Here is a 24,356-nt window from a genome sequence, read left to right as displayed (position 1 = left end):
GGAGCTGCCGGCCACCTCCGGCCTGGGAGCTGTGATGCCTGCGGATGGGGCCAAGACCCTGCAGCGGACGCCAGGACTCTGAGCCCCAGAGAAGAGGGCCTGGGGAGGGTGGGTGGTGCTCACCTCTTCACGGGGATCAGGCCGATGTCTGTGGGAGAAAGGCACGGGGTCAGGACGGCTCCTCTGCCCTCCCCCACCGGAGCTGGGTGCCCCTGCCGCCCACCCCAGCCCACCATCCCCTCCCCCTGCCCTCGGGCCTCCGCACTCACGTCTCACTTTGATGGACACAGTCTTCTTGGTGTGGATGAGGTTGATGACCTCCTCGTGGGTGCAGGAGGAGATGGAATAGCCATTGATCCGGACGATCTCGTCCCCTACCTTGGCCACAGACAGAGGCGGTGAGCGGGAGCTTGAGGGAGTTCCACAGTGGGCAGGCTCCCCACCAGATGCTCCGGACTCACTTTCTGGGACGGGCGGTGACAGCCATGCTTCCCAGAGTGAACCCTGATTGTGCGCTAGTGCCTTGTCACAGTCAACCCCCGCCATCGGCCGGAAGGTCCCAGGAGAGATGGCACTTCCAAGCAGTCTCCCGGCCCCATTTTGCAGACGGGGGGTGGGGAGGTGAGCTGGGAGTAGAACTCAGGACTCTGGGCCCCTTTTACCCCACTGGGCTCCAGCAGGTTCTGAATCCCCGCAGAGTGACCCTTAACCAGCTTCAGGCAGCTCTTCCCTGACCTTTGTCCCACCCCGACTCAGAAGCAGGCTGCCTCGTCTCTGTAAACTGAGTCGGCGTGGGGAACTCCCGTGACTGCTGGCCCGAGCTCACATCACCCACACACGATCTCTTTTTTTCCACTCTAGGGAAACTCGATGAACATTTTAACTGACCCAGCTCTGACCTCTGAACGCCTACCCCAGGAGCAAGCAAAGAATAGAAAATTAGCACAGGGCTTTGGCATCAGATGTCCTGGATTCAAATCGCTGCTTTTATTCTCATTAGCTACGTAGCCTTGGGGAAGTCTCTTGAACCTTGTGAGCCTCCGTTTTCCTCATTTATAAAATGGGGGAAAATAATGAGGTTGCCGTGAGAATTAAATGAGATTATGCACATAAAGGGCTAATCTAGGCAGTGCCTGGCACACAATGTGTGCTCAATAAATAGCTGCTATTGTTATAGTCAGGTGGGCCTGAACCCGAAACACTCTGCTTGGATCCCTTTACTCAGGACTAAGGCTGGAGCAGACTGGGAGAAATCGGGGCAGGGTGGAGAAGGCGCTCAGGGGCCTGCGGGCCAGTCCTGTATGCAGGTCCACGGAGAGCTGGCCCCTGCCGGACGAGGCCTTTGGCTCCTCGGGGCCCTTCGGCCCTGGGGATCTACCCTGACGCTCCTCGTTTGACCACTGCAGGGCTGGAAGGACCCTCGGAGATCACCGAGCCTGAGCCCCAGCGAGCTGACGCCCTGCCCACGGCCACTCAGCCAGCTCTGCAGAGCCAGGCCTGGGTCCCAGATGCCATCTCCAGTCATGGGCTGGGGGCTTACCACAAACCATGCGTGCTGTTCCTCCAGGGGCTGGAGGGCAAAGAATGTGTGGGGAATGCAGCTTGGCTCTGGGGGACTGGCGGGCAAACAGCCTCAGAGGGGTCCGTTAGGCCAACTCCCACCCTCTACTGTACCCCTCAGAGTCACTGTCTGGCTATTGCCCCCTAGGACACAGACCCAGATCTTGTCAGGGGCCTGGCAGGAGTGGCGGAGGGCTCCAGAAGCTGCCAGGGGAAGGGGCTTGCTAAAGGGCTCCCCAGGTTTCTGGGGGCATCTGATGTAAGAAGACCCAAGCACACTCCCGCCACCATCAGCCTCCGGGACCTACTTTTCACAACAACCCTGCAGGGCAAAAGTTTGTGTCCCTGTAGATCAGAGGGGGAAACCAAGGCTCAGAGAGGTGAAGTGACTTGCCCAAGGTCACCCAGCTCGTCAACAGGGCTGCTGGGATTTGAAGTCAGGTCTTCCTGACTCTGAAGCGTTGTCGCTTGGGTGTCTGGAAACAGAAAAGAAGGGCGCCGTGCCAAACCTGGCTGTGACTCCCTGCTTCCTGCCCTCTCTGGATCCTTGCACCTGTCAGAGCCTCGGGTCCCATAGGAAAGGCGGGGCTTACTCTGTCCATCTCACAACTGAGACAGCTAAGGCAGAAGAACCGCTCTCCAGCTCTAGACTCAGGGCAAGCAAGCTGTACGGCAGGACAGGGGGAGTAGGTTAGGACATGATACACTCGAAAAAGATAAAAAATGCCTCCAGCAGAGCAACACAGAGGGTAGAGCCCAGGAATGGAGGGCCCAAGCCCCCTGCCCAGGGCCCAGACTCAAAGATCAAATCAGGGCAGGCCCTTGCGCCCACCCAGGCTGTGTCTTGCACCTGCTCAGCCCCTGCCTTCCAGAATCCTTTCCCAGTTACCCTCAGGCATGAGATCTCCCCAGAAACATGGACCTCGGTCAGGCCAATGGATGCAGACGTTTTTTTCCCCAAGCTCCTCTGAGCAAAGTTTCTTGTCTTGTTCCTAAAGAAAATCTGCCCAGGGCCCCAATCAGGATGATTCCCATATCACCCGTGGCTCAGGTTGTGGGATCAGCTTTCCTCTCCCTCTGGCTCCCATGTGGATCCCTGCAAAAGCTCTTTGTGCAAGGGCCACAGTGATATGATGCTCTGAGAGAGACAGAGGCACAAAGGAGTGACGAGCCTGGGAGAGGCTCGATCATTTCTAAGCCTGAGAAACAACCAGGAGAGTGAAACTCTAAGTTTCAGTAAAAAATCCCGATGCCCCCAATCATCGAGGCACGGTTGGGAAATGCCTGTCCTAGAAGGAGTGCTAGCCCTGGAAAACAGAGGGCCTCCACTGGCGCCAAGAGAGGAGCTCATTATGCTTTTTCTCTGACTGCGTTTCTGGGCTGGAAAATGTGCCGCAGTGGAAGGGAATAATGAAGGGGCTGAAATTTCATCCGCCACCAGTGAGCCGTGAGACAGGGATTTAGAACAAAGCGATGTCTGTCAGCTCCGTTTCCACTGCCCACTCTGCGGCGTCTTGTACCCTTACCCTCCAGCCCCCTGAAGCCCCTGCCTTGGCAGCCCAGATGGGATTGTTGATAACGAATGTGCTGGAAGCTCAGAGGGGCGGGGGGCCAGAGTCTCCCTTAATCTGGACACACAAAAACGGCTCTGAGCCCTGGGAGGAGTGAGACCTGGCAGTCTGCCCATCTCTGTGTGGGGACCCAAAGGGAGAGGCACCTGGAGGGCTGAAGAGAGAGCCCTGGGCTTGGCAGTCAAGAGACCTGGGTTCAGATCCTGACTCTGCCACTTTCTGGCTGTGTGACTCTAGCCAAGTCCCTGAGCCTTTGTTAACAACTCGGTCAAAAGGGGAGGAACCATGGGCCACATATAGTGGAGACCTGGCTGTGAGCAAGACCTGCCACATTAGAGAGGTTCAGAAAATCGGCCTCCCTTTGCTTACCTAACACACATGCAGCACTTCTGCGCCAGGCACCATCACGGGCACATTGTAAGAGTAATTCATCGATTCCTCACAACAACCTGATGAGGTGGGCAGTATTATCACCATCCCCACTTAACAGCTGAGGATGCTGAGGTGCAGGGGTTAAGCAATTTCACCCAAGTCACACAGCTAATGAATAGCCACACCAGGACTGGAACCCGCGCAGGCCGGCTCCAGAGTCTGTGCTCCCGAGCAGCACGCTGCACTGTGCTTTCCTTCTCCCTTCTGGGGAAAGGCTGCATGTCCAGTGATTCTGGTGCCAGGACGTAATTACACTCCTGCTTAGGGAAGTGGGGGGGTGGGCAAGGTGCAGCAGCAGCAGCTGGGAGGAGGGGTCAGCCAGTTTCCCAGCTTGACTCAAGAAAATACGCAATGCCTGCAGCCTAATTTCCACAGGTCTGTTAACCCTGGCAGGAAATGCCAGACCCTTCCTCTGCCGAAGGCTCAGAAAAGTGGGGTGACCACTTAGTGACACAGCCCGGCCCGTGAGTGGGGCCCGCCCTCGGCCCCCCAGGTCCACTCACTCACCTGGAGCCCGACGCTGTCTGCCTGACCGCCTTTGATGAGGTGGGAGATAAAAAGACCACAGCCAAACTCAAGGCCCCCGCGCACGCTGAGGCCGAGGCCCTCGGGGTGCAGGCGGTCCAGACGCACCTCCTTCAGCTTCCTGCCGTGGGAGGAGAGGCCGGTCAGGGCCAGACTCAGGCCTGGCTGCCAGCTCTGCCCTGCGCACCAGCGGGGGACCCTGCCCCTCGAGCCTGGAGGCTCCCCCCGCACCTGGAGCGCCGGGGCGTCAGCTGGTCGTACTCCACCTGGTGCTTCAGCGGGATCAGGGGCCGGATGGCGTCAAACAGCGGCAGGCGGCTGGGCTCGTTGATGACCAGCTTCAGGTCTCCCACCAGCACAACCACGTCCATGGTCCTGCCGAGACACAGCGGGTGCCTGGAGCCTCGTCCCCGGCCGGGATCCCCGGGACCCATGGATTCCCAGCCTGAGTCCTCACCGCTGGGCCCAGGCCTAGGAACCCCGATTTGTCTCTTGGGGAGAATATTCCTGAAAAGCCCAGAGCCCCTAATACTGGGCCAGCGGCCTTGGGAAAGCTTTGTTTTCTCATAGAAGTGTCACAAGGAATCTAGCGACACAGCACTGTTGACCCATTTTGCAGATGAAATCGAGCCGGGATCCAAGCTCAGCTCTGCCTAATTCTGAAGCCCAGGATCATTCTAGACAGGAAGGCTCTGTGTGAGATGTTGACACCCCTCTCGTACCCTCATCTCCACTTCTGCTGCCAAGTTCTGTAAACTCTACACTCCCAGTGTCGCTCACGTCTCCTTCGCTCTGTTCAGACCTGCAGCAGTTCTGGCCTGCACTTCCCCAGCTTCCTGCTGCCTTGCTCACTCTCATCTAAACTTTTCTAAATATAAGTCGCTCCCTGTAGCAGTTTGATATGGTTATGAATTCCAAAAACTGATATTGGATTATGTTTGTAATCTGGTCTGTACCTGGGCGTGATTAAGTTATCGATTGGGCCATGTCATTAGGGTGTTGAGTCCCTGCCCCTTGGTGGGTAGAGACTCACAGATAAAAGGCATGGCAGAGGCAGTGTTAGGGGTTTTTGATGTTGGAGTTTGAGGCCAAAGTCTTAAGCTGGAGCCCTGGAAGAGGGGAACCCTAAGGTGGAAAGAAGAAAGCCCTGGCAAGAGAGGAGCCCAGGAAGCCTGAACCCTCGCAGACATCGTCAGCCACCTTGCTCCAGCCCATGAAAATAGACTGTGGTGAGGGAAGTAACTTATGCTTTATGACCTGGTATCTGTAAGCTCCTACCCCAAATAAATCCCCTTTATAAGAACCAACCAGTTTCTGGTCTTTTGCATCAGCACCCCTTTAGCTGACTAATACACTCCCCTTCTCAAAACCCTTCCATGGCTCCCTGTGTCTGGGGGACCAAGTCCATTCTCATTGGCAGGCTCAGGACCTTCCTTGACCTGTCTCCAGAGGACTTCTCCAGCCTTGTGGCTAGTTATAGGCTCTGGGTACTCCCCAAGTCCTACTGCCCTGGCCCACTTATTGTTCTCCATTTATACCCTGAATTTATATGCCTCTGTATCTCTGCTCATGCTGATCCCTAGCCTGGAAGCCCTTCACTTCAATGATCAAGATCCTTATCCTTCAAAGCCCAGCTCCAGCCTTCCTGGTCCTTCCCACGCAGTGAGGAAAGCCCTGCAGCATGCTGCTTGTGCCTCTACTGAGCAGTCATTGCATCGTAACGTATGCCACAGGTTTTTTTATATGTGGCATCTGTTGCACTCCCCTCGAGTTACTCCAGGAAAGCAATTGGCTCTTACTCATTTCTGGATCAGCTTGGTGCCCAGGAAGTGACAGAAGCACACCAATGTTCAGTGAACGAACACAAAAACAAGGGGTGATTAGACCCTGGACTCAGGGGCTGGGCCAGCTGGCATTTCTTGCTCTGCCTCAGCATGCGTCATGCTCTGTTGAACCCATCTGGCGGCTTGACACCTTCCCCCATCAGACTGTGAGCAACCTGAGGGCTGTCGTGGTCACAAATGTCTCCCCATTCCGCAGCACAGAGCCAAGCCAAAGTATTTGCTGAAAGAATTTTCTGAAATGATCGACTGTCCATTTGATTCCCAGGAGCACGGAGAAGCTGCCCCCATGAGCTCCCCAGGGGAGAGAGAGCCTCCTGTTCCAGAACAGCCCTTCCCGGGCTCCCTGAAGACAGAGGTCCCCGGGGAGGTCCCTGGGGGCTGGACCCGGCACACTTACTGGTGGTACATCCGCAGCACATCATAGAGATAGTCCTTCTCTGCATCATTTTCAATCAGAAAATCCACCTGGAAGACCAAGGGCAGAATTACAGCTCCAGGCTGAGCGCCCCCATAGCAGGTCTCAGGGAGGGGACTGCCCGGCATCTCCTCAGGCCTGGGGGTGTGAGAGAGGAACAAGTCAGGGGCCAGGCTGCCCCTTCAGCCCCAAAACATCAGACCCCTGCAGGCCACCCCGCTGTGGCCACAGAGGTACCTTTGCACATCCAGACGTGGCCAGGTTGAGCCCCTCCCCAGGTGGGATGAACACACACACGCACACAGGCAAGTCCCCGCGTCACGGTGGTGTGCCCCCCGGGCTGGGCTGCCGCTCGCCCGCATGGCTGTCACTGCATGCCCAGAAGTGGCAATGCCAGCGTCAGCTCCCCTGTAGGAAAATAGCCCGCTGTCTTACCTGGTGGTGGCTGTAGTGCCGGACAAGTGCTTTCAGAAAGGCCTTGGGCCGCTCACTCAGACAGCACATCCCACCCACTGGAAGCACCCTGCCACTGAGCTCCTTGGAGACCCAAAGGCCAGAGGAACTCTGCCCTGTCCTGGACTCGGCTGGGATGGCCCTGAGTCCGTCCACTAGTCATCCTCCCGGCCACTCTTTCGCCCTCCCCGGGCCCCTACACATCCCCCCCAGAGGGAGAGTCAGGTTACATCACTTCAACTTTGCTGACGTCAATGATTGGGATCCAAGGTCGGGTCAAGTGCTGTTTTCATCAGCAGCTCCACTCCAGGGCACGTGGTGGTCCAGGAGACCTCAATTCCACTCCCTGGGTCAGCTGTGTGGGAGTCTCCATCCATTGCACCCCCACACTCTTCTTTCAGCCCAGACTGAGGAACAGGGTGCGGTGGGGGCTGGAGGGGTCACTGGACCACTCCCTAGCCTGCAGCTTCAGTGGCACAGCCGAGGCCCTGAGCCCCTCACAGAGGGAAGCTGCCCCTGGAAGCTGTGAGTTCCCACCTGGCTGGTCCCCAGGCGAGGGCCGGAGCACCCCTACCTCTATCTGCATGCAGCTCAAGGCTTCCGGAGGACTGGGGGCACAGAGAGAACATTCTGGGCCCAGCCCTTGGGATTTCTGACCTGAGCAGGGAGCACAGAATGCCAATTTCTGGTCTCCACCTGGAAGTACCCTCTTTCTCTCTAAAATCAGACTGAACATTTCACAAAAGATAGGAATAGCCTGAGACGCTTGCCCTTCACCAGCTCACGGCTTGGGCAGTTACTACAGAGTTCACTCTACCTGCTCCAGCAAGGGCACTCCTGCCTGCCCCCTGCCTCTGCAGACAACTAGGGGGCTCTCAGCCAGCTCACAGATGGTGCAGGGAAGCATCTGCTGGAGTGGGTGGTACTAAATCTTAGGGTGGTAGCCCGGGCTCTTGCACATTCTGCATAATGGACACACTTCCAAGAGACTCTCTCTATGAGGACCCTGCCTGGAAGCTCCTGCCCACTACACCAGGACCCGCCTGAGAGGGGTGAGGGCCCACGGAGACAGGACTAGGCTGCCCCTACTCGGCTATGACAGAGGAATCTGAGCAGAGGAAGTTCTCAACTCTTCTAGGAGAAATACTTTTTAAAATATAAAAATTAGATTATGTCACTTGCTTACTTAATAGCTTCTCGTTGCACTTAAAATACAAATCCAAACTCCTTACCTTGCCTTATCAAGGTGCAGCCTCATGCCCTTCCACACACTACCCGAGTTGCCTGGCCAACTTGCAGGTCCTCCTGTAGACTAAATGCTCTCCTGCCTCATGGTCTTGGCATACACTGTTCCCTCTTCCTGGATCACTTAACACCTTCCCTGTGTGCCTGCACGCCGGAGATTTTTCAATGCCTTCATTACATCAATCACAACTTGTAATTAAAAGTTTGCATATTGGTTTGCCTGTCTTCTTCATAAATGGAACACACCATGAGGGGAGGGGTGGGGCCTGTTTTGTTCTAATTCCCTAATGCCTAGCACATGTAAATGGTCAAAAAATAAGTACCGAATGAATTTGTCCATCCCCCTGCCTCTCGGCACACTCATACAAGTCAGATGGGAGGGAGGGAATCATGGGAACGGGGCGGGGGGGGAGGGGTTAAGGTTTGCAGAGCTCCCATGGGCCACGGCGGGGTGGCACTAAGAGCTCTTCACGGGATTTATTCTGTTCATTTATCACACCAGCTCTACCATTTAGCAGATGAGGAAACTGAGGCTCAGAGAGGTTAAGTCAACTCACCCAAGGTCCCATAGCCAATAAGAAGCAGAGTAAATTTCTACGCTCTTTCCACTGTACCATTTAGTGTGTGACTCAAGCTTTCCGGGGAAAAATACTCCCAAGGTCCCTTTAGGCCAAAATTTCCAACACTTTGTTTTTAGGAAGTTTATCCTTAATTCTAATCCTCATTTCCTCTTCACTGTTCAGAAAACCTTTTGGTTTGGTCCACATAGAGCAAGAAAACAGAACTTCTTTTGAATGACTCTTTGAACAGCAGATGTTCTGCTCTCCAAGGGGAGCCTGAAAACCCCATTTTCCTTGGTTGGAGTAAGAAGACCAAAGGACTTCTAGCTAATTCTAGTTATGTTTGGTTACATGAGAAAAAGGATAGGTGAGGGAATCTCTAATTGGCTGAAGCCCGAGGACTGAAGTTCTCTCCCAGCCCTCTGCAGAAATGCTTCTACCGCATCATTAGGATTAAGAAGTGATGGATTGTCCTGGGTAGATGGTGCTTATGCACTGGGTGGAAAGTTGGAATAGAAGACCAAGGAAATTTCCAACTTCAGGTTCAAGAATTTTTTCCTGTCTTTCCTGGGCTAAGCACAGATCTCTTGGAGAAGGTCTTGGTGGAGAAAAGTCTGTTTCTGGCCCTTTTGGGTACCCTTCAAGGCTAACCACAGTATCCTGAGGCCCCCACCCAGGAATCACATCCTACCAGTACCCTTCCAAGGCAGCCTGGAGAGTTCAGCACTTCAGTCTGATGTCCACCAACTCTCCTCTGTTTAGATCACTCACACTCTGGTCTCCAGTCCTTCCCTAACCCCTTTCCAAAGTCATTTCCTTCAAATTCCAAGCAGAATTCTGATTGCAACCAAACAGACCCTTCCTGGGACACACCGGACCCTCTCCATCTTCATTCTGAATGACCCATCTACTTCCATAAATCCTACCTGTCCATTTAAAAAATTATCTAAATACTATAAAAGCTGGGAAACCATATCTGGAGTATGTAGAATGCTTCTTAAATATGAATATAAATAATAAGTCATCAAGAAGTTGAAAATGGTTCTTGCACAGATCCCTCAAATCAAGGCAGTGTTGCAGTTCTGATTATCTACTCTCCCCCAGCACACCCCCCCGCCCAGAAATGTCTCCAAAAAGACTCAGAGTCTTCCTTCCATCTCTTGTTTCACCACCTTCTCATCGCCCTTCAGCATACATCTGCTGTGCCCTCCTGGACACCTCCTCTTAGTTCATTCCAGTTCATGACAATAGAGTATGTCCCAGGCCCACCCACTGTCCTCCCTCCCTCCATCTGAACTCTGCCCTTATTTAAGATGAGGCCCATGTTCCCCCTTCCAGACTCTTTTCTGATTATGCCCAGCCCTCAGCTCCTTACCTGCCTCGTGGCTCAACGCCTTTTTGGCCTGACTCATCTTATTCTGACCAGACTCTACGTACTGACTGACTGTCCACCATGTCTGCCTGAAGAGCTTTACACATATTATCTTAAAACTTAGATAAACCCTCTAAGGTGGGTATTATTAGCTCCATTTTATAGAAGTGGAAACAGAGTCTCAGAGAAGTGGCAGAGCTGGGACTTCCAAACCACCACATGGTATCTGTTTACGATATATAACTGTCTTGTATGTGCTTGTTCAAAACACATTTATTGAGCACACAATAAATGCAAGATACCATTGTCTTCTTTCTCCAAAAAAACTTTAGATTTAGAAAGATTTTCATTTTCTTGGATCCTTCTTGGATGTTGGGCACAAAAAGCCTAAAGGGACTACAGTTGACAGCTGTTGGGGATCTGTTTATCACATCACCACCCCACCTCCAATCCCTACCCAACTTGTATCTGGTCCCCTCCAGCCCTGGCATTCTCTGTTGACTGTCAACTGCCTCTGTACTGTCAGCCGACATTGGGGGTGGGCAGGAGGTGGCAAGGTAAAGGAAGAAGGACTGTGTCTTGCACCTCAACCTTCACGAGATTCCGGACCCTAGTCTGGGCATCAGAGGTGAATTATGGGTTTGGCCTAGAGACTCTCCAGCCTCATCTCCCTGCTTTCCTGGCCCTTCAAGACAGCCACCCAGCAGAACCACACATTTAACTCATACATTTAACCACACGTATCAGGCAATTTCAACTCCATATGTGCACCCAGCCAACAGTGGATAACCATCTGTAATTGTTAAGCTAATGTGTCAACTTGGCCAGGTAATGTTGCCCAGTTGTGTGGTCAAGCAACACTGGCCTAATGGTAATACAAGGGCATTTCAGAGATTTTGATGATCAGTGAGTTGATTGCATAGATGGCTGATTATATCTACAATCAACTAAGGATTGCACTGCATCAGCAGTGAGTGATGTCTCATCCAATCACTTGAAGGCCTTATAAAGGGAAGTGATTTTAGCGCAGAGAGAGAATTCCCAGGTCTACTTCAGACAGACAGAGTCTCCTGGGAATTCATCAAGGACCTTCATTGGAGCCTCTGGTTTGTAGCCCGCTCTGTGGAAATTGGACTTGTGCATCCCCATGGTCATGTGAGAGAATTTTTAAAAATCTCATAATACTTACAGATATCTCCTATCAGTTCTGTTTCCCAAGAGAACACTGACTAATACAGCTTGGTACCAGGAGAGGAGTCTTGAGAAACAGAACCTTAAAAATGGGATTTCTGAATTGGTTCTGGAACTTTTACAATTGGTTCTCTACTCTGATTAGATTCAAAGGCAATGACTCTCTTTCCAATAATCAAGAGGCCACTGACAGTGGTGTGAGTGGCCAGTTGGCCATAGAGATAAGCAAAATAATCACCACTGGATATGACTACTTCCATATTTATAAGAGGCAAGGATCTGGCTAAGACTGTTAACACGTTGACGGAGTTTTGTGGAGTTAAAAGGCACAATTATGTTAGCTGGCTGTTCCTAAATATGCTGGATCAGTTACAAAAGAAAGGGATGAGCTAAAGGCTTCAAATTTGCAACTTAAGCACTACATAATGATGTAAAATTTCCATGTGTGCTCTCAAAGAAAATCTTGTTTTGTGCAGCTGCAGACTTGAGACCTTTAAAAACCAGGCTCAGAGTCTCATTGTATGAGTAGCAGAGTTATAACAGAAACTAAAATCTCAACCTTGCAGGGAGTCTACTGTTAAAGTGAGGGCACTGATGGAAAGGAGTAGAACCCTGAGGATTGAGATCGAGATATATGGGTTGATTATGATATTGGTGGGGACAATGAAACCCTAAATTCTTCTGAGACTTTGCCAGATAAACCTGAAGCTTTTTCACCCAGTCTCCAGCCTACAGCAACAAGTCCGGACATCCTCTCTGCCCTGAGGTGGGTACCAGACAAACTCAAGCCTGCACAGCCTAATCTTGAGAGTGCCCTGAGAAGTCTCCACCTCCTCCCTGACCTGAAGAAACCATCACCCAACATCTACCCTGCCCTGAGGAGTCTTCCATCCAGCCTCCACCTAAAGAGATTAATCTGTCTCACCAGAGGAAAATGCAAAGAGATGCTCTGAAGTCAGTAGCTTACAAGACATTTCTACTCCTTCTCCTTACCCACCTCCACCATCCCTCTTCTCTTCCAGACCTATAACTATACTAAAATCACCACAAGCCCCCAAAGGTGAAGTACAAAGTATGACCTATGAGGATATATGCTATACTCTAAAGGAACTGTGTGAGTTTTCCAACTTATATAGACAGAAATCAGAGGAATATGTATGGGACTGGATAGTAAAGGTATGGGATAATGGTGGAAGGAATATAAAGTTGGATCACACTGAATTTATTGATATGGGTCTACTAAGCCAAGATTTTGGATTCAGTGCTTTAGCTCGAGAGGTTAGAAAGGGCTCTAACAGTTTGTTAGGGTGGCTGGTTGCAACAGGGACCAAAAGATGGCCTAGAATGTCTGAGGCTGAGATGCCAGATTTACTCTGGTATTCTGTAGATGTGGGGATCCAAACGCTTAGAGAGACTGGAATGCTAGAGTGGAGTCACCATTTAAGATCTGTCCATTCACTGTAGGAATGTCCAGAAGACACACCTTTAACCAGGACTGTGAGGAATCAGTTTGTAAGACTGATGCCATCTTCCTTGAAGAGCCCCGAGGTTGCTCTTCTTTGTGGGACAGATATTACTGTAGGAAATGCTGTCATGGAACTAGAACCCTTAAACACTATGGGGATGATCGGGTCTCAGGTTGGCAAGAGCCAAGTAGCAGCACTTAATCACCAAAAACAAAGTAGGCATGGCTGCTACAGTGAAAGGCAGACTCAATGCAGCAATCAAAAGAGTCTGAGTCACATAGAGCTGTGGCATTGGCTAATAGATCATGGCGTACCTAGTAATAAAATAGATGGGCATCCTACTAAATTCCTACTTGATCTATACAGGCAGAATTCTAGGTCAAGGTAACAAAACCCTAACTTGAAATACAGAAACAAAATCACGGCCCCTTAATTAATTCCCAGACTTAAGACAGTTTACAGACCCAGAACCCCTTGAATGAGGGGAAGGCCAGGTCCACTTGGAGAAGGATTCTGTTAAACCGCCAAAAATTTATACTGTTAATCTTCCCAGCTTTCCACAAAGAGACCTATGACATTTCACTGCGGTAACTGTGCATTGGGTAAAAGGAAATGATCAGATTTCAAGGATTAGTAGACATTGGCTCAGAAGTGACATTAATTCCAAAATGTCACTGTGGTCCACCAGTCAGAGGCCTCCCGAGCTAAAGCATTGAATCCAGAATCTTGGCTTAGTAGACCCATATCAATAAATTCAGTGTGATCCAACTTTATATTCCTTCCACCATTATCCCATACCTTTACTATCCATTCCCACACATATTCCTCTGATTTCTGCCACGTTATCTTCTCTTTCCCAGTCCAAAGCTATGGCTCTTGGAGAGTTCCTTACAATCAGTTGTCTGAGGAAGAAACAACTCAGGACTGGTTTACAGATAGTTCTGCATGATATGCAGGTACCATCCCAAAGTGGACAGGTGCAGCACTGCTGCCCCTTTCTGGGAAGTACCTTAAGGATAGTGGTGAGGGCAAATCCTCCCAGTGGGCAGACCTTGGAACAGTGCACCTGGTTGTTCATTTTGCTTGGAAGGAGAAATGGCCAGAGGTGCATTTGTACACTGATTCATGGCTATTGCCAATGGTTTGGCTGGATGATCAGGAACTTGGAAGAAACATGATTGGAAAATTGGTGACAAAGAGGTCTGAGGAAGAGGTATGTGAATAGACCTTTCTAAGTGGGCATAAAACATGAAAATATTTGTTTCCCACATGAATGCTCACCAGAGGGTGACTTCAGCAGAGGGAGATTTTAATAATCAAGTGGATAAGATGACCTTTCTGGACGAGCACTGGGACTTTCTCCCCAGCCATTCTTGTCAATGCCCAATAGGCTCATGAACAAAGTGGCCATGGTGGTAGAGACGGAGGTTATGCGTGGGCTCAGCAACATGGACTTCCCCTCTCCAAGGCCAACTTGGCTATAGCTACTGCTGAATACCCAATCTGCCAACAGCAGAGACCCATACTCAGTCCCCAATATGGCACCATTCCCTGAGGTATCAGCCCGCTACCTGGTGGCAGGTTGATTACTTTGGACCAGTTCCATCATGGAAGGGAGAACAATTCATTCCAATTGGAATAGACACAAACTCTGCATATGGGTTTGCCTTCCCAACATACAGTGCTTCTTCCAAAACTATCACCCATGGAACTTGCCAAATGTCTTATCCACAGCCATTCCACACAACATTACTTCTGATCAAGAAACTCACCTCCCAGCAAATAATGTGCAGGAATGGACACATGCTCATGGAATTCATTGATCTTACCTTGTTCTTTATCATCCTGAAGCAGCTGGATTGATAGAATGGTGGAATGGCCTTTTGAAGACTCAATTAATGGCACCAAATAGGTGGCAATACCTTGCAGAGCTGAGGCAATGTTTTCCAGGAGGTTGTGTATGCTCTAAACCAGTGTCCGTTCTATGGTGCTGTTTCTCCCATAGCTAGAACTCATGGGTCCAGGAATCAAGGGGTGAATATGGGAGTGGCACCACTCACTATTACCCCTACTGATCTACTAGGAAAGTTTTTTGCTTCCTATCCCTGCAACCTTAAGCTCTGCTGGTCTACAGGTCTTAGTTCCAAAAGGAGTGCTTCCACCAGGAAACACAACAACGATTCCATTGAATTGGAAGTTAAGACTGCTACTTGGCTACTTTGGGCTCCTCATGCCTCTGAATTAACAGGCAAAGAAGGGAATTACTGTACTAGCTGGTGTGATTGATCCTGACCATCAAGGGGAAATAGGACTGCATCTACATAATGAAGGTAAAGAATAGTTAGCCTGAAATACAGGAGACCCCCTAGGGTGTTTCTCAGTATTATCATGCTCTGTGATTAAAGTCAGTGGAAAATTACAAAAATCCAATCCAAACAGGAGTAACAATGGCCCAGAATCTTCAGGAATGAAAGTTTGGGTCGCCCCACCAGGCACAGAACCACAGCCAGCTGAGGTGCTTGCTGAGGGTAAAAGGAAGATGGAACAGGTATTGGAAGAAGGTAGTGATAAATATGAACTTCAACATGACCAGCTACAAAAAGGGGGACTGTAATAGTCATGAATATTTCTTCCTTGTTTTGTTATGAATATGTTTGTATATGTACATAAAAAAGAATATTTTTCTTCCCTAACCTTTTTCCTTATCATATGACCTAAGTTGTATTAGTTTCATGTCATAATATTTAAGGATGTCAAGTTTAAGAGTGAATATTACCCAAGGACTTGAACCCAATTCTGGAGGGAATTAGTGCATTTCCAGTTGTACACAGGACTGTTGAACATTGTTAGATGGAAATATATATATATACATATGTCTGTTAGGTGGAAATATATATATATACATATGTCTGTTAATGTTTTTATTTAGAGACTAAGTATGGCTGCCAAATTAACATAGGGTGGACTGTGATGGTTAGGCTAATGTGTCAACTTGGCCAGGTAATGTTGCCCAGTTGTTTGGTCAAGAAACACTGGGCTAATTGTAATACAAGGGCATTTCATGGACTTTAATCATCAGTGAGTTGATTGCACAGATGGCTGATTAATTCCACAATCAACTAAGGAGATTGTGTCAGCAATGAGTGACATCTCATCCAATCAGTTGAAGGTCTTAGAAGGGGAAGTGATTTCAGCATCCAGAGACAGAATTTCCAGTTCTCTACTTCAGATAGCCAGCATCTCCAGGGAATTCATCAAGGATCTTCATTGGAGCCCCTGGTTTGTAGCCTACCCTGTGGAAGCTGGACTTGTGCATCCCCATGGTCACATGAGAGAATTTTATAAAATCTCGCACTACTTACAGGTATCTCCTGACAGTTGTTTCCCTAGAGAACCCTGACTAATACACCATGCCTTGTTGGTTACACATCCCTGTCCCTCTCTTTGCATGCTCCCTTCATGTAACTCTCTTCCCATGAGTCACCTCCTTCCTGCCCCAACCCTGGCCGCTGTGAAATGTTGGCTGCTAGCAGCGGCAGTAACAGCAGTATCCCCTCCCCGTGAACTCCTCCCTCCCTCCAGAGCCACCTCTCCTTGGTCACGTCTATCCTAAGACATGCCTGCAGAGCCATTCATTTTGTACTCTGAGTTCACGACAGTGCCCACCAAGCTCTGTGGTCATTTCTCTTTACCCACCAGGGTCCCCACTAGACCATGTGCAGTGCAGATGCAGGTCTGGGGGGTGGGGTGAGTGTGAGGGGTTGGGGCAGACAGGAACCAACAAGCCCTTTCCCCACTGGACCTGCACCTCTCTGTGCTTGGGTTTCCGCATCTCTAAAAAAGGACTACTTCAAGGACTGTTGTGAGGATTAAATTTATTAGTAATTATTAAGAGCTTAGAACAGTGCCTGGTAAATAATAAGTGCTCTCTACTAAATAAAAAATAAAATTAACTATGAATGTTGCCAATAGCCAAATTCTATATCCTCAGCAGCTGGTGCAGTGCCTGGCACAGAGCAGGTGATAAATGTTGCTCAATAAAAGTTGGTGAGATAAATGGATCCAGTCACATTGCTTTCCAAGCCTTCGTATTCCAGGTAGAACTGGGTTTGACTCTGGTTTTATTATTGCCCATCTTTTCAAGGGACTCTTGCCTTGCCAGCTGGTTTGTAGCATCTGACCCAGTACTTGCAGACCCGATCATGGTTCTTGGACCTCCTTGCTGCTGTTCCTCCTTTTTCTCTACTTTAAAGCCTGGGGTATCCCCAGGCTCTGTCCTGGGTTTTCTGTCCATCTATACTATGTCCCAAGGTGACCTCATCAGTCTCAGAGGTTTGAACAGAATTTATATCCCAAGGTCTCCCAATGCTCATCTATGGCCCAGACCTGCCCCTGATCTTCAGACTCCTACAACCACTGGCCTTCTAATCACCTCTCTACTTGAAGGTCTAGAAGGCATCTCAAACTTAAAATGTTCAAAATGGAACTCTTGGTTCCCAGCAAGAGTGGAAACTATCCCCACCAAGCCTGCTCCTTCCCCCCCAAAAAACTTAGATTTGCCCTTTATGCCCCTATCTCTGCTTCTGTAGCTAATCTGTAAGTAAAGCCTGTCAATTCTACCTTAAATATGTATTCTGAGTCTGAGCGTTCTCACCCTGTTCCAAGCCCCTGGCTCTGGCCTGGGCTACTGTAGGAGCCTCCTGGCTGCTGTCCCCTTCCACTCTTGGCGCTCATATTCTGTTGTCTACGCAGCAACCAGAGCAACCCCCTTTAAATGTAAATTGGATCATATCACTACCACTTAGAACAAAATCTGAGGTACTGACCATGGCCCATCAGGCCCTTGCGATCCCTCTGACACATCTTCCACTGTTCTCCACTTCAATAGCTCCTCTCTGACACCCCATCCTACTTGCTGCTCCTAAACATGCCAAGCATACACTTGCTTCAGGGCCTTTGCATTTGTTCTCTCTTCTGGAATGCTCTTTCACATTCCCCACGCTCCTTCCCTCACTTCTTCCAGGTCTCTGCTCAAATGTCACCTGCTCAGAGAGGCCCTCCCTGACTACCCTATATAAAGTGCCACTCTGTCACTCTCTACCCTCACTCTGGTTTAGCATTTTCATCACATTTATCTCTACTTGGCATTACATGATACTTTTATCGGTTTACTTGTTAATTGCCTTTCCCACTGGAAGGTGGTCTCTAGGAGGGTGACAGGGGCTCTTTCTGGCATTATTTACCCCACATTACCCCCAGATGCCTGGCCTAGGGCAGGGTACATCACAGATACCCATAAATGTATGACTGCTGAACAGCCAATAAATACTTTTTAAGCAAATGAGTAACCAAGTTCCTGCAATGTGCAAGTACTGTGAGCAGATGGGCAGCCTCTTTCGAAAAGCTGGATCTCTAGGGGAGAGGCCTTGGTCTCTGGGTGCCCATACCTACTGCCCCTCCCCCTTGGTGTCCTGGCCCCAGGCCATTACCAGAAGAGCAGGCTAATGCTGCTGGTGGCCTTGGAGAGACTGCACAAGCCCAGGGGAGCAGACTCCATCCAATGGCCTGGAGCTCCTTGGCTCACCCACCAAGAGGCTCTGAGGCAGGGGCCTGCCCACTGGCCGGGAGCTGAATGATTGCTACCTGCCAGGAGCAGCCAGAACTTCAATTCTTCTTTCCTCCCAACTGTCCAGTAAGATCATTACTACAAATCCTATTTCACAGCTGACTAAAGAGAAGTTCAGGGAAATAAAGTGCCTTGTCCAAGGTCTGACTGCAGTGAGTAAGAGAGTTGAGCTTTGGCCGCAGTTCTAACTCCAGGTAATAAACAACAACGGCAGGCATTCACTGAGGACTCGTTTAAATGCCAAGTTCTATTCTAAGTTCCCTACATACATGTAGATCTCACTCAGTTCGCACGGTAACCTTGTTAAATACTATCATTACCCTAATTTCACAAATTAGAGAATTGAGGCACAGAGAAGTTCAGCAACTTGCTCAAAATTAGCACTTTCCATTATACCACACAACCTCAAACTCCACCCCCAATAACTAAGGACGGAGATTACAAACCATTCCCATGGGGGTAAGTTTTTCCAAAGCACATTGAAAGCAATCACCAGCAAGCTGTCAATTTCACCCAACGTGCCTGTGTGCCCCCATCTCTATTCTCGGCTGTTGTGGCCCCTGTCCCGGAGTTGGCAGAGGATCCCCAGCCTGGGAGGGGAAGGCAGCTGCTGCCTCTGAAGCCACAGGGCACAAAGTCCAGCCCAGCAGGGCGCCTGCCCCGCCTGCACACCAGCATTAATAGGTAATGACTCTTGTGATGAGGAAGAGCCGAGCAACCCAGCAACCGAAACACAGAGGCCTGAGGCCCTTCAGATCCCGGCCTGGGGAGAAGGAAGAGGGGCTAACCCAGGGGCCAAGACAGACCTGGAGAGCTGATTCTCTCAAAAGAGGCAAAGGGGAGATACCTTACTGGGAGAAGGCAAAGGAGGACGATTTTGCCTTCAGCCCAGGGGCAGGAAAGTGAAATCCAATCCCTAGTCTTGGGGTGGAAAACAGGAGGCTGGACTCCTTCCAAGTGGGTCGCCTGAAACCCACACTTACCAAACACTTTCCGTGGCTGAAATTCCCCCCACCATGTCCCTCTGCAACAGGATGTGCTGGTAAGCACTGCCTCATGCTCCCCTTGCTCTTTGCCAGTCCCCAGGCTCTCCGTGAACTTCCAGCTACTTCCCACCACTGGGGGCAGGAGCAGGGGAGCAGGGATACAGGTCTTGGTCTAGGAGACTCCTGCCTGTATGAGCTGCGTGCTCAGTGCCCCACCAAACCTTGATCCCAGCACTCAGCACCCAGCCACCCTAGCAGAGGGTCTGCCTCCCCGCACATCACCAGCCATTTGAGATGCACAGACTGGGTCTGGCACAAAGTGGTGCTCAAAACATATTTATTAAATGAATGACTTACTCCCTGGCCACAAGCTCTTGGCCCTTAGCCCCTGTGCTCCCCACAGGCTGCCCCCTTGGGCTTTTCTGGGCCTCTCTTGTGGGGAGGGAGGGCTTAATCACCCAGGCTTTGCCTCCCTGAGCTCCGTTCCTGGAATGAGCTTTTGGCTCTAGAGGGGCCTCGGGGCCCAGGGTGGCCCACCCCTGCTTTCACCGTCCAGACTCCGAGGCATTCTAAGGCCTGGTGTGCGCGTGCGTGGGGTGGGGGTGGGGGGGTGCTGTCTGCTGGGTCTCCTCCAGTCATCCTCTCTGGCTTCAGGGCCTGCATGAATCCTGCACAGTTCTGGAAACGAGAAATCCAGCTGCTTTCAGAGACGATCTTTGAGCATCCCAGACCACCAATGACACCACTCACTGGGGACAGAGCAGGGGAGGTGTGGCTCTGCCCAGCTCATGCCGGAAGGATGACCGACTCCCAGAACCTGGCCTGCCTGTGGCCTCCCATCCTCAGTGCCGCCTCCCTTCCTCTCTGCTGTCCCCTGGTCACAGCAGTTCTTCAGCTGCTTCCCAAGCACCAGGAAATGCCCTCAAACAAGAAGGGGGCTCTCAGAAGGGTGACTAACTCCTGTTTTGAGGTGAAAGGGTAGAGGAGACATCTGATTTCCCTTCCACCCAATTCTCACCTCCCAGACACTGCCCCAGACACTGTCCACGTGCTTCAACAGCCCTGAACTGGGGACACAGTGGGAAAAGGGGGTGCCTGTCTTCTCTGGGCATCTCAGAGAAGTGTCCTGTCTCAGGCCAGGGCTGGAAGGAATTCCCATCCCAGAGACGGCCCCAGCCCCTGGAGGGCAAAGGAGAGAGAAGGCTGGCAAGAAACCAGTTTAGTGGTCCCTGAACCTGGAGCCCAGCGTCCCCTCTCTCACTTTATGCAGGATCCTGCCGGCAGCCACCTAGAGCCCTCAGGTCAGGCTGGCGCAGCGGGTGCCCATCCCCTCTCCCTGCCCCCAGTCATCCCGCTCTGGACTCCCGGGTCCTTGGTGCTTGGGACGCCCCTCGCAGCTCTGACCTTGTGCCGGAATTCTCGGGCCACTTTCCGGTCCATGGCTGGGAGCTGCGTCGCCGCGCGGCCCGCTCCTTCGGGTGCCTGGCTGTGGGAGCCCGCAAGCACCGAGACCGTGACCGGAGAGGCCTCTCGGCGCCGGGAGCGGGGCCTAGGAGCGGAGGGGGCGGGGCTCGGGCCGGCCGGGGCGGGGCGGGGCGGGGCGGGGCTGGGCTGCTGCGGCGCGGGAGGCTCCTGCTCTGAGCTTGCTCTCCTCCCACTAAGGCTCGGGGAGCAAATGGGCGGGAGGGTGCGTGGGTGTGGTGGTGGCGGTGGTGGGTTCGAGGCTTGCACTCTTCTTGGAGTCGTCCCTAAACTTCGAGGTTGAGGGAGAAGGTCACGGAGGCTTGGGGAGATTTGGAATTTTTTCCGGGGGCTGGAAGGAGGGGTCCAGAAACTCTTCACTTCGTTGGGTAGGAAGTGGGATAATCTGGTCAGTTTCTCGATAATGGATCCCATCGGTCCTCCTGGGACTGTCACTCTTTGTCACACATCTCCCCTTCAAAGGCAATCATAAGGACCTCCTTAACGCACTGTTCCCACTAGGAAGACATCCTTCATCTCCTTGTTCTGTGAATTCCTTGGGGGCAGGGTTGGGTTTAATTGTACCCCACAAGAGGCTCAATAAAGGATGGACAAACCGCCAAGGACCTGGACCTGTGAGTGGGACTGTCTCTTTCAACCCACCTCCTCTGCCCCTACCCCCCCAAACTACACACAGCGCACATTCATATTCAATGAGTCATGCAAGGGCATGGAGTGGCATCCTGATTTGTGGCTGACCTTTAACCAGGGCCCAGACCCATCTGGTTCATTTGATTCAATTCAACTGAAGTTTGCTGAACTCCTAGATTTAGGGCTGGTGTGAAGAGACAGAGATAAACCAGGATGTGAGGAAGGCAGTGGCCAGAGAGGGATGATGAAAGTGAGTATGAAAAAAGAGAGGGACACCATTAATTATGGAGCATGTGCCTGGCTTAACCCAGGGTGGGGGCATGACCTGATTGCACCAAGTCGTGGGAGGGACCAGAAAGCTGGCGATCAGCCTGAATCAGGTTGACACTTAAAATTATAACTTAAGGGATGCCCCAAAGACCTCCTACTTTGCATCTTGCCCCCAATAACTGAAGTTTTGCAAGCAGACTATTTTTGTTTTGGCTAAATTATTGCCTAGTTTAAGATGTAAATCCCTTTTTGGGAAGCACTCTAAAAAAATATCCATCTTATGGCCTAGTATCATCTAGTTAAGGAGATAAAAGGGAAGGGCTTGTGGAATTTTCAAAGTTCTGGAAAACACTCCACAAACATATTCCCCCTGAACTTAACTTCATTAAACCTCTACGTGGAAAAAAAAAAAAAAGCCACAGAACTGTTTATCTTGTATTTAGAATCCAGACAGAGGTAAATGCCTTTGGGAGGGGAGCGAAGCGCACTGGCCACTTTTGGTGATTGCCACCCCTATGCACTCCCTCTTTAGTCCCTTCCTCCTTAAAATGCTCTCCTCATGGTTTTGGGGTCCTGGTTCTCCTCTCCCATGAATGTTCCTTTTCAAGATTCATCTGAGACAAATCCTGTCTTCTTCCATTCCTTAACCAGTGCTCATTAAGGCTCTATCCTTGGCTTTCTCCTCTTCACCTTCCCATCTATGTCCATGGCTTCAAATGTCCTGTGTGGGTTTTATTTATCACATCAGTGTGATAAATTGCTAAATGATAAATTTGCTAAATGAATATTGAATGAATCCTAAATCTATATGCCCTGGCCAGAGGTTTGCTGGAGCCAACACCGTCAACACCATCCATCATCTTTATCATCATCATTACCGTCATCATCATCCCGAAGCCCAGGCATCTGGTCACTGGTCCCTAAGGTGACCAGGTGAACGACGCACATGTTCCCAAGGCCCTCAGATGCACTTCTTTTGATTTATTATTATCATTATTATTTTAATTAGGGAAGTCAAGATTTACAGAAAATATCATGCATACAATGCAGCGTTCCCATATATCACCCTGTTATTACCATCTTGCTTTAGTTAAGGCTCACTTCTTTACCATTTTTAAATTCCTCCTGGGCAGGGACTATATCTTGTTCACAAAACTAAAGTCATTTTTGCCAAAGCCTTTCCTTGATGGAGCAATAATATGGGAGTATGAGGACCTTCTGTCATTCAGCCAACATTTCCTGAGCTGGAGCCTGGGCTAGAGCTGGTCATACAGAGGACTAAGGCACGGCCCAGTCCCCAGTGGAGCTCGAAGCTGGGGGTAGGCTGGGACTTGAGACCCAGGTGGAGCCTTTGGTGGGGAGTGGCAAGAACTCTGTTTTTGATACAGGGCACTGACCATTGACCAATGAGTGACATGTCCCAGGGCCTCCATGTGGCCTCCTGTAGAACAAACCCACAGGACTCACCCTGGTGCCTTGTGGCTGTGGGGTAAGGCATCCAGGCTTCTGAGCTGGGAACACCTGAGGAGCAAGGGGAGTTGGAGGCTTCCCCAGGGAACTTAGCCCTGAGTGTTCTGAATCCAGTCTCCCCAGGCAAGGGACAGCAACAGACCAAGAAGCGCCAGGCGCTTAAATTATGGTAATGAGCTGGGCAGTCCAGTCGTTGCAGCTCGGGGAGGAGCCTGGCGCCTGGGAGGAGGGTCAGAGGAAGCCCTGGGGCATGAGAGAGAGCGCGACAGCGGCCGCCCAGGGCAGGTGTGACACTGTCTTCCCTGGGAGAGGCACCTCAGGACCCCCGGCGCTGCGCTCAGGCTCCCCAGCCCCCGTGCGCCCTTATGGGGGCCCCGGCCCCGCGCGCCCGGGCGCCCGCGCTCCGCCTGCTGCTCGCTTGGGTCTGTCTGCCCTGGGGTGAGCCGGCGGCGGCGTCCCTACGGGTGCAGCGTCTCGGTGAGAGGGATGTGGACTCCGGGAAGCCGGGGTTGGGGGAACATTTAGGGGAAGGGACCTGGGTCGTTTGGAGGAAAAATCTCCTGGGGAGGGCAGAGGGACAGTGAGGGAGAGGGCCGGAGGAGAGGGGACGCGGAGAACGAGAGAAAGAAGCTGGTGACAGGGAGGGGGAAACGAGCAGGGTGGAAGAGAACCAAGGTGGGGAGAGAATCGGGGGGAAGCGGAAGGGAAGAAGGAGCCCCTTGCTGGGGAAAGGCCCCCAGGAAGGGGGAGAAGACGCTTTAGAGGGCTGCAGAGAGAGGATGGGGGCGCCCCATGATGTGGGAAAGGTTACCTAGCAGGTGGGGGTGGAGGTGCTGGGAGGCCCCAACAAAGGGAGGCAGCCTGGAAGTTGAGAGGAACACCCCCTTTCCCGCTGCAGCACCCCCGCCGCGGCATAGTGCTGAGCTGTCCCCAGAGCTGGCGCAGGACCCCAGGTGAGTAGGAACCAGTTGTGGCTGCCCCACCTACTGCTCCCATCTTTATTCACAGCTTGAGGCAACCCGGGGCGAGCACGTAGGGTGGGGTGGGCCTGGGGGTGGTTGGGGCAGTGCGGTCCCAGCCTAGCCCCTCACTCATCTACGCTTGTTTCTCATCTAGCCACAGCCACCAGGGGGCGACCCTTCCCTCAGGGGAGGCGACGAGCACAGTGGGAGGCCAGGTAGGAGACCTCCTCAGGGGGCATCACTGGGCAGGGCGCTTTCTACCTGGGTGGGGAGTTCCCATGGTTGCAGGAGACTGT

At 51.4% G+C, this 24,356-nt stretch overlaps 2 protein-coding genes across 7 annotated transcripts in view; one reads left to right on the top strand and one right to left on the bottom strand.

Moving 5' to 3' along the window:
• USH1C (USH1 protein network component harmonin) overlaps positions 1-20,780 on the bottom strand; it is a 55,082-nt gene extending 34,302 nt beyond the window's left edge. For 2 of the 6 annotated variants that reach the window (XM_071218156.1, XM_071218154.1), the window contains exons 1-6: positions 6,783-6,966; positions 6,330-6,397; positions 4,320-4,463; positions 4,071-4,209; positions 270-378; positions 124-148 (exon numbers count right to left, since the gene is read on the bottom strand). In XM_071218156.1, coding sequence (XP_071074257.1) covers positions 124-148; positions 270-378; positions 4,071-4,209; positions 4,320-4,463; positions 6,330-6,397; positions 6,783-6,851 — 554 coding nt within the window. In that variant the 5' untranslated portion in view covers positions 6,852-6,966. Of the gene's footprint in view, positions 1-123; positions 149-269; positions 379-4,070; positions 4,210-4,319; positions 4,464-6,329; positions 6,398-6,782; positions 6,975-20,650 lie in introns of those variants that run through there. The other 4 variants (XM_071218155.1, XM_071218157.1, XM_071218153.1 and 1 more) reach the window with 4 other exon arrangements.
• A 2,683-nt stretch (positions 20,781-23,463) lies between these two features.
• OTOG (otogelin) overlaps positions 23,464-24,356 on the top strand; it is an 86,269-nt gene continuing 85,376 nt past the window's right edge. Inside the window, exons 1-3 of the mRNA XM_023586684.2 lie at positions 23,464-23,575; positions 23,997-24,051; positions 24,215-24,275. Coding sequence (XP_023442452.2) covers positions 23,464-23,575; positions 23,997-24,051; positions 24,215-24,275 — 228 coding nt within the window. The remainder of the gene's footprint in view (positions 23,576-23,996; positions 24,052-24,214; positions 24,276-24,356) is intronic.

The sequence above is a fragment of the Dasypus novemcinctus genome, chromosome 10 (genome assembly GCF_030445035.2).
Source record: "Dasypus novemcinctus isolate mDasNov1 chromosome 10, mDasNov1.1.hap2, whole genome shotgun sequence".
In the NCBI taxonomy this organism is placed as follows: domain Eukaryota; kingdom Metazoa; phylum Chordata; class Mammalia; order Cingulata; family Dasypodidae; genus Dasypus; species Dasypus novemcinctus.
This window is presented reverse-complemented; position numbering and strand designations above follow the sequence as displayed.